The sequence below is a fragment of the Cinclus cinclus genome, chromosome 1 (assembly GCF_963662255.1).
Source record: "Cinclus cinclus chromosome 1, bCinCin1.1, whole genome shotgun sequence".
Classification (NCBI taxonomy): domain Eukaryota; kingdom Metazoa; phylum Chordata; class Aves; order Passeriformes; family Cinclidae; genus Cinclus; species Cinclus cinclus.
Genome location: NC_085046.1, coordinates 115412981 through 115428021, shown reverse-complemented (window position 1 = coordinate 115428021; position 15041 = coordinate 115412981). Strand labels below are relative to the sequence as shown.

General features: G+C 40.9%; 1 protein-coding gene across 2 annotated transcripts in view; it reads right to left on the bottom strand.

The window, feature by feature from the left end:
• The window catches only part of CHD7 (chromodomain helicase DNA binding protein 7), an 88926-nt gene extending 74146 nt beyond the window's left edge, over window positions 1–14780 (bottom strand). For both annotated transcript variants that reach the window (XM_062489238.1, XM_062489247.1), the window contains exon 1: window positions 13095–14780. In XM_062489238.1, coding sequence (XP_062345222.1) covers window positions 13095–14780 — 1686 coding nt within the window. The remainder of the gene's footprint in view (window positions 1–13094) is intronic.
• Between the last annotated feature and the right edge of the window lie 261 nt (window positions 14781–15041).

Below are 15041 nucleotides of genomic sequence, written 5' to 3'. Positions count from 1 at the left end.
ATTAACATCGGTCTTTCCATGGCCTTTCCAAACAAGGTGGCACTACACAATACATAACATTCAGGTGAGGTGAGGCTACACCATCAGGAGCCAACAGAGAACTCCCTCCTGGAGAGGTAATATAATGGTTTGGGTCAGAAAAGACTTTAAAGGCAATCTAGTCCAACCTCGCTGCAATAAGCAGGGACATCTTCAACTCTATCAGGTCACCCATCCAACCTGACATTGAAGATTTCCAGGGATAGGGCATCGACCACCTCTCTGGGGAACCTGTTACATTGCTTCATAACCCTTACCATTAAAAATTAAAGTCTAACCCAGACCAGTCCTCTTCCAGTTTAAAATCATTATCCCTTGTCCTGTCACAACAAAAAGGTTGCTAAAAGGTCTGTACCCATCTCTCTTATAAGACCCTCCTTAGGTAGCGAAGGGCTGCAATAACATCTCTCCAGAGTTTTCTCTTCTCTGGGCTGAACAACCCCATATCTCCAAGCCCTTCCTCATAGGAGAAGAATTCCAGACCTCTGATGATCTTCATGTTCTTCTCTGAATTCACTCCAAGAGATCTATGTCTCCCTTGTGTTGAGGACCCCAGAGCTGGATGCTGCATCCCAGGTGTGGTCTCACAAGAGCAGAGCAGGATGAGAGAATTGCCTCCCTTGACCTACTGGCCACACTGCTTTTGGTGCAGCCCAGGAGACAATCGGCTTTCTGGGCTGCCAGCACATTCTGGGAGGCCACATGCCACCCACCAGCACCTCCAAGTCCTTCTAGGCAGGGCTGCCCTCAATCCCCTCAACCCCCAGTCTGTAACTGATACCCTGATGTAAGTGTAACAGCTTGCACTTGGACTTGCTGAACCTCATGAGGTTCACACAGACCCACCCTCCTCTGGCTTGTCCAGCTCTCTCTGGACGGCATCCAGACCAGACCTCAGGTACATCAACCTCAACACCCCACCTGGTGTCATCTACAAACTTGCACTTGACCTCCCTGTCAAAGTCATTGATGAAGACATTGAGCAGTACTAGTCACAATACACTTTTCTGGGACAGGCGGTCTCCGCACTTTGCTTTACACAGATGCAGCCACTGTCATTTCAGACACCAGCCTGAGGAGATCCCATCAGAAGTGGGATTTGTTACACCATAGAATCCTATTTTGCCAAATTTCCCTCTTTCCCTTTTTTTTTTCTGTTGTCAAGATCTGCAAGCTCCTAGCAGTGGGCATGTAATTCTCCTAATAAACTTCCCACATGCATATTATTGCTTATCATATAAACCTGCTCTCCTTAATCAACTTTCCCAGGCCACATAAAAGTAATCTGCAAGAGAATTCAGAGGTATAACAGAGCACAGTTTGGAAACATCAACTTAAAGAAATCTTAACAGATACACATGCAATACAAAACCAGAAGTGACCATCAGTAATCCACTCCATTTTTCTTCTGGGGTGATAAGACAGCAGTTCTCCATATGGCTTTTTCATTGCACTACTTTTTATGAACTTCAATATGACAAAGTGGGCTTGAAAATCACAGACTTAGTAAAAATCCATTGATGTTATATTTGCTGCTAAGATTAATTTATGTCAAAAAGCCCAAGATACTTCTCAGACTCTATAGTCACAGCAACAAGTGAAAATAGCCTTTGAATATGTTAGCTATGGCATGTCAGAGGTAGGCCTTTCCTCATCTCCTCTAGTAAGTGAATTAAACTAATAATTAAATCAGAATGTGTCATTAGAATTGGAAGGCAGGAGAGGAGGATGGAAAACAAAACATAAAAAACCAAACAAAATCTCCAAACAAACAAAACCCCAAAAAACACACACACAAAATCAAACGAAAAAACAAAACAAAACAAAAACCTCACCAAAAATCCTACACTTCATTTTTGTGGACAAACACACACCTACCTCATTTAGCAGCACCAACTGAGGTAACTCTTAATTTAGATTCTCCAACCAGTTTGATTAACCATGCTCTGTGAAACCTTATCTTTAGTGCAAATAGCTTTAGTACCCTTGCTCCAGACATCCTTTACACAGCCTATAGTAAAAGGTAAAAATCTCTATAGGCAGATCTTAAATGAGACATGCCTACAACCAACACCAGGTCTAGATTTCGGGCTGTATCATAATGTTCTATTACAGCTGGAGAACTGTGTCTAAAGCAACACTTTTAACTTACCCCTGAGTGCCCTAACAGTTTGTGACTTGCACTTTCGGGTGTTGCTGTACAGAGCAGCAGGCAACTGCAGAAACTCACCACTGGTGCAGAGCACCTCATGCACACCCAACAGGAACACTGACAGTACTGACACCAAACAACTAATCTGTGTCAGACAGCAAAAATTCCCCCAGTCCTAGTCTAATACCCTAGGTACAACACTATTAAGTTTTCCTCAAGTATTTCAAAGAAGGCCTGCAGAGAGAAAACTTACAACCAAGCAGTCTTCCAAGTATTGCAGGTGTGAGTCCCTATGTCCACCTCTGACAATGCTTTCCCCAGCAGACATCTGCAAGATCCCATTAACAAACAGATACAAATAACAACTGTAATGCCCGAAGTTTTAGACCAGTTTTAATGATTGTGTATTTCATACACAGCTGTACAAGCAAACTGTGATGTCAACTTCTTAGGGTAAGGTGTTGCTTTAAATTCAAACATGCACTGTGTATTATAAGCCTCTCACTATATTTAGCAACAATTGGCTGGTACAGAAAGATTTCTTCCAAAAATAAAATTAAGGACTTCATATCATCCAGTGCTCACATGTAAGGAAAATTACAGTATTATCACACTTATCAGAGTCTTGCAGGGCCAAAAAAGATAGGAAGTACCAGAATGCAAGTGGATGGAGGGCCATCTGGAGAGAAAGGAGCTGTAAAAGCAGAGTGGAAAAAACAAGAGTTCTAGAGTACAAGAGTACTAGGCATTAGAAAGTTTGTTATGAAGCTTGTTATGAGTGCTCTCTTCTCTTCCTGGAAAATTACATCCAAAAATCTGTGGATCTATTAACTTGTCAGTCACTGTGCTCATGTTATTTTGCCTGAGTTACAGAGACATACCAGAATACAATTTAACTAGCACAATTAACATGGACTAATTTTTCCTGACTGAACCAATTAAATTGGTCTGTTGTAAGAAAAGCCTACTGTAAGCAGCTATACAGTCCTTTTGGGAACTCTTAGAGCATGAAAGTTTCCTCTATGACTAAAATAGCAAGAGTTGACATTTAAGAAAATATAAACAAATTAATATTTTAATATAAATAACTAAAAAGTGGAAGTTGAAGCCTAAATTAATTTTCGGTACTTCCTACAACATTACAGCAATATACCAATGGTACATTTGGGTTTCCATACTGAGGAATAAGTGTTGCATTCATGAAGACAAATACTTTTCCAAAATTAAAAGCTTGTAAAGTTTGGTAATAATACGCCATAGAAACCTGCCAAGACTCAGAAATTAGGAAGATTGTGGACTTTCAGTATTTAAAGGGGGCTTATAAAAAAGGAAGAGCAACTTTTTACACAGGCAGATAGGGACAGGGCAAGGAGGAATTGTTTCAACTGAAAAAGAGGATTTAGATCAGATGTTTAGAAGAAATTCTTTCCTCAAGACAATACAGAGGCACTGAATAGGTTGCACAGAGACCTTGTGAATGCCCCACCCAGAGAAACGTTCAAGGCCAGGTTGGGTGGGGACCTGAGGAACTAGATCTAGGGGTTGGCATTCACCCAGGATGAACCCACTACAGCCTTTGGTGGGGTGTTTGGAACTAGATCCTCTTTAAGGTCACTTCCAATGCAAGTCATTCCATCAACCTGTGATTTCTTAACATTTAATTTCTACAGCAGCAACCCATGCAATATGAATGCGTTCCCAGAAGTTCTTAATATCTGTGCTTGTACAGCATAACACAGGAGCTGCTGTCTCCTTAGCTTGGCTAACGCAGTAAAACCACTGAGGAGAAGTACAAGAAATAGCTGCATCCCAGTCCTCCATACTGAGGAACAACAAAAGCAAAGGAACAAAGATTCCTCCCAGTCCAACAGTGAAAAAGCAGAGAGATTCCCTTTTTTTTCTTCCACATCTTGCATAACAGCACTACTCTATCGTTAGCCTCTACAACTACCAAATTCCTACACAAAAAAATGGGATTTTCTGCTTTGAACTGTTAAGACTGGTTGTCTCTGTCTTCTTGAGCTGCATTCTTAATCAAGAGTAATACTGGAAAGAGTGACAGCAAGAAGGTGGCACATTTCAGAGTATCTGTTACTCTGAAATTCCTTTAAGTAGGAACTTAAATTGGGGGTTTTACCAATTTTGCTTTTGAATAAGTAACAAAATTTAAGGCCAGCATCTCTATGGTCCTCCTCATAAACAGAGGCAACACTACTGCTGGCTACACCAACCTTGCCAGGAACAGAGAAAATTCTAACTAAGTAGGTAATGTATAAAGTATGGTAAAATCAAAAAGAATGATTTATAAATTCTGGAAAGAGTTTATAAATTAGATCACTTAGTCATCCTGTCTCTCAGTTCTGTTTCCTCATAAAGATGACTAAAAAATTAATCTGAGTTTTAGTTCTAACTTGTGCTTTTAAACAATTCTGTATGCTGAGGGGAAAAAAATCCCATTCAGTACTCAAAGAAGACAACTCATTAACTGACACTGGAAGCATCTTCATATGACACCCACCTAATGAAACTGTGCCAAGCCCTTTGGTAGAAAGGGGATATTCTTTCACCTCTTCAATAACAGAACGATTGGAAATAGTTTAGTTGGAAAACAGCCCCACTTTTCTAAAAAAGAAAACACTCCTGAAATCAAATCAGTCATTAATATTTGTGTGGACTAAGAAAGAAGTTGGGAGAAGTCAGAATGTGGCCTGTTTGTCACTAATTCAATAAAGACAAAGCTTTCTAAGACTTCTAATGGAAGTTTTAATTTACCAAAATTTGAGGGAGGACTCAAGGGCTGATTACTGAGGGCAGGTACTACAAAAACACAAGCTGTGTAAGGGTATTAAAGGGCCTGAAAGCTCACTGGCAGAGGAAGAGGCACTCCCCATTCTGCCCCAGAAATCATTCCCACTCCTACACCACCAACTTGGGTGATCTTGTGGTCACACAATGGAGAGCTGCCAGGAACATGAGCTGGCCAGATAAGCCTGTTCACCAGCAATGAGGCAGGTTGATGCAAGGAAGCAGCAAAGATTCTGTATCCCAGACCACAGCCACCTTCATCTGCAGGGATTTGGTTTTTGGGGGTTTTTTTTGTTTTTTTTTTTTTTTTTAAGCAGATTAGATATTGGGAGTTACTGAGTTCACACAGCTATGCTAGGAAGCTGTCAGTGGGCTACTTGCCCACAGCAGGGTGATGCAAAGGTACACCCTGAAACAGGGTGAAGAGCAGTAACAAGCACCACTGTACCAAATGGCTGCCTCTGGCAAGGGCTCAAGAGGCAGGTGACTCAAGCAGAGAGAGGTGGAGTGACTCCCTAAACTTCTCTGTCCCCATTTTAACACAGACGTTGGCCATTTCCTCTCAGTTCCTACTATTCAGCACTGCTCTGCCAGACCAGCTCAGCCTTTCCCTGACTCTTCCCGAATCACTGCTTCCTGCCCACACTTCCTACCCTGCTCCCAAGAAGCAGCTTCACCATCTTTAAACCACTGGCAAACTTAGAATATTTAAAAAGAACAGATGAAGAAAGAATAGATGCTTTAACCACTCAAGGGTGTCAAACCTTGCTCTTTAGCTACCAAACTTTACAACTCAGATAGCATCTCTAAAGAAAAAAAAAAACAAACAAAAAAAAACCCTAAGTGTTTTGTTTTCCCCAAATGCAGACTACATTATCACCAGTATCATCATACCATTAAAAGAAGAGAAATCTGAAAATTCAGAAGTGAAAAGCACTGGCTCACTGAACTGAGGGAGAAAACAACTTCTACAGACAAAAGTTAAAAATTACACTTCAAAGTGATGGTGCCCCATCATTGCGCTCCACAGTGTCAATTTCCTCCAGAGGAAAAAAAAAAAAGAGAGAACACTTATGCAAGTTTGTCACACTTGCATTCAAGATACAAGCAAGGGCAGGATAGCTCAAAATAAATGGATGCCTCAAATTCCATGAGAAAGAGCAGGACAGAATTCCAGGAGAAGGATCCATTGTAAAAATGTAGGAAATTAATTCTTTTCCTGCAACTTGTTCCTTATTAAAATTGCCACTGTATTTAAGCTAAATTTAAAAAAAAAAAATCAAGTGTTTTCCTTTAATTTGCCCTGATTTTCCATCCTAAGTCTGTAGGCTGAAGATGATACAGATATGAAAGTTTTTACTAGACTATCAGCTTTCAATCACAAAAAAAGCTTCTCTGAAACAACAAATTTAATTTTTTTCACATAAATATAAAGTAGGACAATATTTTCAACCATGGGAAAGTAGTAAGCTGTCAAGTCCCACTTAGAAGTGACCAGCAGCAGCAGATAAGAACACAATACTGAAGTACTAAACAAGCAGAACAAAACTTTAAAACTTTTTCTAGTTGGGTAATTCCTTAAAAAAATGCTAATGATTTCAGGAAACAATACATTCAGGTCACCAACATCTCACAGAAACTTTCAAAATACCCACGCTGAAGAACAAGTTGGGTAACTCTTAAACCTAAAAAATCAGTACGCTGATGCAGAATCATGTTTTTATGCTAATGCTACAAACTGGCTTTACCCAAAACTTCAGAGCAGATAATTTAATGGCACAAATTATTTTCATCACAGTCAAATCATGGCACCTGAGGGAAGAAGTAGCTTGTGCCTCCCTCAACAGTAAAAAAGACCAAAAAGTTCATAGCAAAACCACCTCAAAACTACAAATCTTTGGCCCAAAGGCCTATTCACTGAAGAATTATTGCAAGCACTTTCTTTACAAAAGCACACATAGCCTTTTCAAGGGAGAGGAAGAAATAAGCCTTTGGATATGTTAATATTTACTGTTAACTGGAATGTAACTGAGAAGTTTTAGAATATGAACTTTTGTTGGACACAGTATTTCATAATAATTATTGTATCCTTTGAGAGACCTGCATTGCAACTTGCTCACAGATGGATCAAGTTATCAGTGTAACAAAAAATTGTACTCCACAGGGGTGAAATAACTTCAACACTTCTGACAAAAGGTAGATTTTACGGGCTGTTTTTCTTTAAGCTGGAAAATTATAGTTAATTACATTGCTTACATTGCTCAAATCCAAGAATTTTTCAGAGCCTCAAGACACAGCAGAAAGCTGTAAACTTTTAAGAAAAAAAAATGCTATCAACCTTTAATATGAATACCATGGATTTTCTTCCCCTCTTCTCTCTCATTACTATCCACAACTTCTTACTTTGCCTACATTTTCTCCATATATATTATATAAACACACATATATTCATGCTTATCTATTAATAAAAATAATATACAGTTGTAGTTAATTAAGGTTCAGTATTAGTGGGTTTTTTATTCCATTTAGTTTTGCAGCTTCAAAAATCTTGCCAACATACATGGGTTTGTGGGTCTGTAAATATTTGAAAAAGGAAACTAGAATTTCTAGGGGCGGGCAGACATGAGACTTTGCTGAATGTGAAGCATACACAGTACCCCAAAAGACCAGCTAGCAGTCAAGTGAAATAGCCTCTGCATCAAAACAAAAAGTACCTAATAGTGTTTTTCTAGGTTTTTTTCTAAAGTAAATTGGACTTGTTCTACTTATCAATGGGAAAATTGTCAAAAAAGTTAAACACTTGAGGGATTAAAAAGCCAGAAGCTCTCTCTGGAGATGTGGGAAATTGCTTATGAATATTATTTATGGGAATAATCCTACCTATGCAAAGTGGCATCATTTGCTACTACGCAAACTTACAGGAAACACTGAAAGATAATTCACGTGAAAACAGTAAGGAGTCAATCCCTTCTTACTACTCTTAGGCATTAAAACAAACACCCAGGAGAAAATCAACTCCATTTTAGTGTACCAGCAGAAAATGATTAAATCTCTACTTTCTGCAAGGTTAGAATATTGTATCAAACCAACACAGCTGCTTATAGTTTTCATTAATATCCCCTTCCATTCAGGTATATCCAAGTATAAATTAAACTGAGGCAGCAACACAGAGTTGGAAATTGCAGGAAGGACCTGTGAAAGGGGTGACCCAGCTGGTGACTCAGCAGGACTTTCCCTGCCTCCTCCCCTGCAAGGGAGGGCAGGAAATTTCAAAAGAATGTGTTCATACCAAACACAGCTATGAGTTATGATTGAAAGCAAAGTCACATGCCCACAGATAATAAGGCCAGCAGAATAAACCTGGCAGTGAACTGGTAACACATACAAAATTAGTTCCTTCTCCACCAGAACCTGGACACTGCAACCCAGAATCCTTCAACACTATTGGTGCCCATTGTTGAGCTCTCCCATTTAGTCAGGCACGGAGGCTATACCATACCTGTTTGTCATTTAAATACTCCTGTGTTTGACCATAAATAATGTAGGTTGCATTTGTGGAACATGACTCGAAACTTCAGCCCACACAGTAGCTGTGGGTAAATAAGTTGTGTGTAACAACACACCCAGGACAGCCTATTCTTGGCAAAAAAAAAAAAAAAAAAAAACCAAAAAAAAAAAAAACCCCCCCCCCAAAAAAAAAAAAAAACCAAAAAAAAAAAATAAAAACAAACAAACAAAAAAACCCCCAACAACTCCTACACTTCCTCTATCACTAATAAAATGCTCTGAAAATAATGACATGTAAGAACTGCATAGCATTAGGCCTCCAAAGGCCTGTCTAACCTGATATCACCTCTGATAAAGTGTGTGGAAGAGGACAAGAACCAGACATGCACACAGGAGATGCAGCCCAGTAACAAATTGACAGTCACTTATTTCTGGCACAGATCTGCTGAGCCAAATGTGGTCTCCTTATGTTTATCAAATGATGATGCATTTTTCTGTGCAACATTTCAGAGATCAGCATCTTAATGTGCAGTTCTGAACTCAGCACTTGGCAACTTGATGAATACCTAAAAAGAATTCAAGGAGACAAAAACAGGTGACAAACAACCCTTACTTGACATTCATCCTCTTCATGCACCTGTATCACTCACAAGTTTAGAGGCTTTCACCATCTCTCTCCTTCTCTCCCCCACTAAAACACCCCCCCACCCCCGCTTTTCAAGTGCTGCTGTATTTTCTGAGGCCTGAGGAAGGGACACAACTTCACAGCACTTGCCTCACCAGCATACCATTCAGCAGGTAATAATCTTTGTTTTGTTCTCTACTACTTTTACAACAATTCCTACTGATTTATTTCTTTAACTGTTATAGCTTATTTTCAGACAGCCATCTAACACCAAGACCTGCTCCTAAGAAGATGTTTTTGCCTGCCATTTCACTGCCCAAATACCACAGAACCATAAAATCATTTAAGTTGGAAATGACCTTTAAGATCATCAAGTCCAACTGTAAACCCAGCACTGTCAGGTCCACCACTAATGCATGTCCCTGAGCATGTCCATATGTCCCTAGGCACCACATCTATATATCTTTTAAATACCTTCACAGATGGCAACTTTATACCTTCCCTGGGCAGCCTGTTTCAATAGCTTGATAACCACTTCTATGATGAAAATTTTCCTAATATCTAATCTAAACCTCCCCTGGTCTTGACTCACACAACTTAATGGTCAAGCAATTGATTCTCCTCTTATATTTCTAATTATTTTATTTCATTCTTATTAGGTTCTTCACCACATCTGCATTTGGTACTCTGCTTCGGGTGTATCAACAGCAGCAGCAAGTTTTCCCATCTGACTTTTCACTCCTCTCCAGATCATTTATGAGAATTTTGGAGAACACAAGCTCATAAGCCCAACACAGATGCCTCCACTGTGAAAACAGGCAAGCTACTCCCGCTCTCTGCTTTGCCCCTTGGTGGACTGCTCTGCTACAGCACAACCAGCCTTCCCACCCCATGGCCACCAGGCTCTCCCAAAAACCTTTGGTGAAGTGTTTCAAAGAAGGGGCTGACAAACCAAGCACACTGACTGAACATCCCAACACTGCAGTGGCTCTTAAGGATCTATCCAACTCCACTGAAGCCAGCAACTCACTGCTAACATGGTCCTAATAACCATGTCTAGTTTTCAGCTATTAATCAAAACCAGATGAATTGTCAATCACTAGCTTCATCTCACAGCCAAAATAATTTGCAGTTTTCCCACACAAAAAAAAAAAAAAGGAAAGAAAAGAAATAACAAGCCTTGGAATCAACACAGCAATTTCTTTCAACTTAAAAGCAAAAGAACTTCACTTTCTTTCCAACATATCTAAAAACAAAACAGTAATTTGGTTAACCACAAGTATTACAGCCTTCCCATGATAAGGCTAGCTTCAAATCACTGAAAAATAATTACTAAGATGACTTCTGTTGATTTTAAAGTACATAGTGATTTCCATTTTCACTGACTATATTAATTTTGTTGATTCATTTTACACAAATAAAAACAAACCAGTCATTTAAATAACTGCTCTTCAGTGAAGTTTTCTGCCTACTGACATGAAAGGAAAACCATGACACAGGAGAGCTACCAACTATGTATTCAGGCTTAAGAGCAGGGGTTTCACACATCTGCATTTTTCCCCAGGGGGTGGGGAAGGGTTAAGTTTTCGTTGATTTTAACAATACTCATTTCATCCAAACAGTTTTCAAGGGGGAAATACCTGCCTGTTAAGAATTTCATTACTACAGTCAGGGCTCAAAGTAATTACTTAATGGGAAAGTATGTGAACAGTAACTTTTACCAGATAAAAACTCAACAGAAATAACATAACAGAAGTTACTTGGCTTGCTACAACTGTCTGAATTACTGATTTTAATCAAACAACTGGAGTTATGTGGTTTTCCTCTAATTATTTAGTTTCAGCACTTACCTTTCTTCAAGCTATTCATTTGCAGTTCAGCACTGTAATAGGTTGCATAGCTTATTTAAGGGTTGAGCTGGCTATGCTTAACCTCTTTACTGATTAAAGGGGAAACAAATGTCCCAAGAACATTTAACAAGCTTGTACATTTGACAAGTAAACTTTCTTCTCCCAAACCACCTTTAATGCCAAAAATAGGCTTACTGGATGGTCAGATGAAAATGAGGAATTAATGCTGGTGGATAAGATCACCGCTTTAGTGTACAGTCCACCTCAAGTGTTTCCTCCCACATCCCCACCATCACAGGTTATGAAAGATCCTAGCGACACTGGTTTTTGTTCCTTTACTGTCTTAAAAGTCTTATGTTACCATTTCTACCATTTTCTTTCAAGTTTTTCAGCTAGATGTTTCAGCTCTCATCTTCAGAGTAAAAAAACATGTCTTGTACTTCTTTTTCTCATTCCTACCCTTTCTGTACTGATTTCTCTGTGCTGTCATTACCCCTGTCCCCAAATACCCACTCATTCTCTTCATTGTTTCCTCTGGCCTTGAGCTCTCTCCTTTTCATCCTGCTTACCCACACAGCTGCTAACAGGAGGCACTGGCAAGAGCTACTCTCTCAGATAGGAAAACACAACTCCACGTGCATGCAAAAAACATAATTTAAGTTCTCCAAACGAAGTCTATGTGTGGAGATGCAGCGAATGGAAGGGTCGACACAGGCATTTAAAAAATTTAAAACCAGCTTTGAGGTAGGCAGCAAAGAGAAAGACAGTCTTGAAGATACGCTTTGCCTCTTCCAGAGAGCTTCTTCCTCCCTCAGAGAAAGACAGTGCACTTTTCCCCTTGCCCAGCTTAGTCCCTAATCTCCCTCGCAGAGTTCCCCCCCTCCTCCTCTCTTCCACGGGGAATGTGGAAGCCCGTCCCAGCTGCTGAGCTGCTCCATCTACCACTCCTTGTCAGCTGCCTCTCCGCAGCGCATACATCTGATTCCCAGAGCCGGCTCACGCTGTGCGGAGCAGCGAACGGGAGCAGCCGGCAGGCAGCAGTGGAGGGGACGGCTGAGCAGCTGCTCTGCGCACAGGCCCGGGACACTGCCTAGGACAGCTGTTTTTATGATTTATTAAGTGCATTGTAGCGTCGTGTCATTACGACTGCATTCCAACAATTGTCTCCAAATATTTATGGGCAGAACCACTTGGCATTAATTACTGACTGATCAGAACAAAAAATAAAATTAGTAAACCTTCGATAGCTGCACCACTTGATCACAGATGAATCATCTGGTACCAAACCTCTTGAATTCTGACTGACCAAGTCAAAGGTGAACAATGACAAATGTGAAGATTCCAAGAAGCACTTTTTCACCTGAAGTTTAACATACTAGCAAGTAGCCAAAACTATAGATGATCAAAATGTTTTATCATTTTTAGCTTTCAACTGAAAAATGACATGGAAGCAATACGTGGCCATCAAAACCTGGCAGTCAGAGCCTCAGTAAAATAAAACTTGTATTCTCTTTAACATTTCATTTGAGCCTCGGAAGATTTAATTTGAGACTGATTCACATTGTTGTCCTCTCCTTGCAAAAACTGTTTCCCCATCACTTCTCAGTTTCACTACTTAGTGCTAAAGAAGTTCACACCAGAACTTTTTTCACGTGTAACAATTTAATTTAATTTAAAACCACAGAATGTTCCCTTAGGATTTAAAAAAAAAAACAACCTCGGTTTGGCCAAAACAAACACATTATAACACACACTTCCTTCTCCAAGTTGCAAATACAAAAATTTCATCGTTTAAATGACAATTCTCACACATGCTTTTCATCTTCTCCCCAAAGGAACCAACATGAAAAAAATAGTAAATATTCAGCTTGTCCTGTTGTTGTATCACATTTTGGTCTATCCATAATGTTATCCTATAAAAATTACCATAAGGATGTTAGAAGGATACCTGACTCTCATTTTACCTTCAGCCTCTGTACACCAAAAAAAACCCACATAACCAATAGCAAACAAGGGAGTTGAACAGGGGCAACTGTTTTGATACCATAGTTCCTGTGTATCCTGAAAGGCATTTACAATCATTTAAAACATTTTCTACTAATTGGAAGTAGCTTACCTGAAGGACAGGCACTTTTTGTGGTGTGTTTTGTGGTGACTGGTGAAGCTGTGCCCAAGGCTGATGATGAGGATGTGGGGGTGGTGAAGACTGATGATGTATCCCTGGATGAGGCTGCATGGGAGGACAGGTTGGCATTTGCTGTTGAAAAGACTGCTGTTGACTAGGAAGCTGCTGGCCAGATATTAGTCGCTCTTGTATTGCTTGTGGATCTGCAAGGCCAACACCTGGACAACCATTTGGTCTCATGTGCCCACCCATCTCCCGTGGTGTTGAAGACATACCCATAAATGGACGATTCTGCTGCATGTTTCTGGGGCCCATATTCCTTTGTCCAATTCCCATGGCACCAGGGGGCTGGTGTGACGGCTGAGGATGGGGTATATTTGGGTAACTGCCAACTTCCATTGGTATTCCAGCACTACCAGGTCTAACCTGTGGAGGAGGTGTACCTGCTGGATTACTCATTGCTTTCATGGGTGACATGGGAGGTGGAGAGGCATAAGTTCCCTGAGGCTGTGAAGGGTGCATAGTTTGCGTGTTCATTTGGTTAAGTGAGCCACTAGGGTGGATGGGCTGCTGGTGCATTAGTCCTTGACCACTGTTTGATGGAAATCCGACAGCATTTGGGTATCTTGGTACAGATTGATTCATTGGAGTGTTATTTGTAAGGCCTAAATTCTGATTCATCCCTGTATTATTAACTAATCCCTGATTAAGGTTACTGTAAGGATATCGAGAATACTGCCCTGAGTTGTTTATAGTAGGTGAGGGTACCGTCTGGCTCCGAGAACTAAAATTAAGTGTTTGCGGCCTAACAGCACCCTGCTGGGGAGGATTAGGGGAGAATCTGGGACTGTGGGCTACTGATTCCCCATGGAGAGCAGTAGGGGGATGGTGGTGAAATTGCTGGACTGAGTGTCGCAAAGAAGGTGCCATACTGGGATTCTGCTGGGGCACATGAGACAAGTGGCCAGGTCCTGAGGTGGCAATGAAAGGGTTTCCCTGATTGAGGCCTTCTTGGCCTTGAGAAAACTGGTTCATCCTCTGCTGCTGCGGCTGGCCGTGCTGCTGCATTGAAAAATCACCACGAGCCATGTAGTTTCCCATCTGCTGCATGTGCTGAGGATGGCCCTGCCCAGGGGGTCCGGAGGGTGCCTGTGGCGGCTGAGTCGGTTGTGGCTGTTGCTGCTGCTGCTGCTGCTGGTATGGTGCTCTTATCTGGTCTGGCACTTGAACTGCCCGTGGTCCCCACATGGAGCCACTGTCTACGAAGGGCTGCCCGTGTCTTTCATTCTGCATGCCAGGGTAGACTCCCATCTGACCACCAGCACCACTGCTGTGAGGAACCTGAGGAACTGGAGGGTTGTGATACTGCGAATGAGGAGACGCTATACCATTCCCAGGGGCATTGCTTATCATCCTGTTCGGCTGATCCATCAGGTGCATTTTCTGCTGTTCATATTGGTTATAGTGATCAAAATGGGTCAACTTGGCTTGGTTTTGATTTGCAGGAGGATGATGAAGAGATGACTGTAAAGCAGGAAATCCTTGATCCATGGGCATTTGTTGACCCATAGGATTCACTGTATTTTCAGGATATCCACATTCTCCAAGACCTTCCAACCCTTCACTGAATATATTCCCATCTTCTCCAAACAGACTCATCATTCCTGGATCTGCCATCTTTTTTCAGCACACAGCTCCTTGGAGCTACAACCAGAATGTTAGTCTGTGCTTCACCTCGGTGAGGTGTTCTGTCCTCAAAGCCTTTAATCCTCAACTAATCTCCTTCATGTCATTCCATATTTCCTTAATTCTTTTGGACCATGCAGTGTCAGGCAAAGTCTCGTTACTGCTCCTAGAAAAAGGAGGGGAGGGGGGAAGAGAGAGAAGAAAATATTGAAATAAACTACATAAAGAAAACATATTTGACTGCTTTTTAAA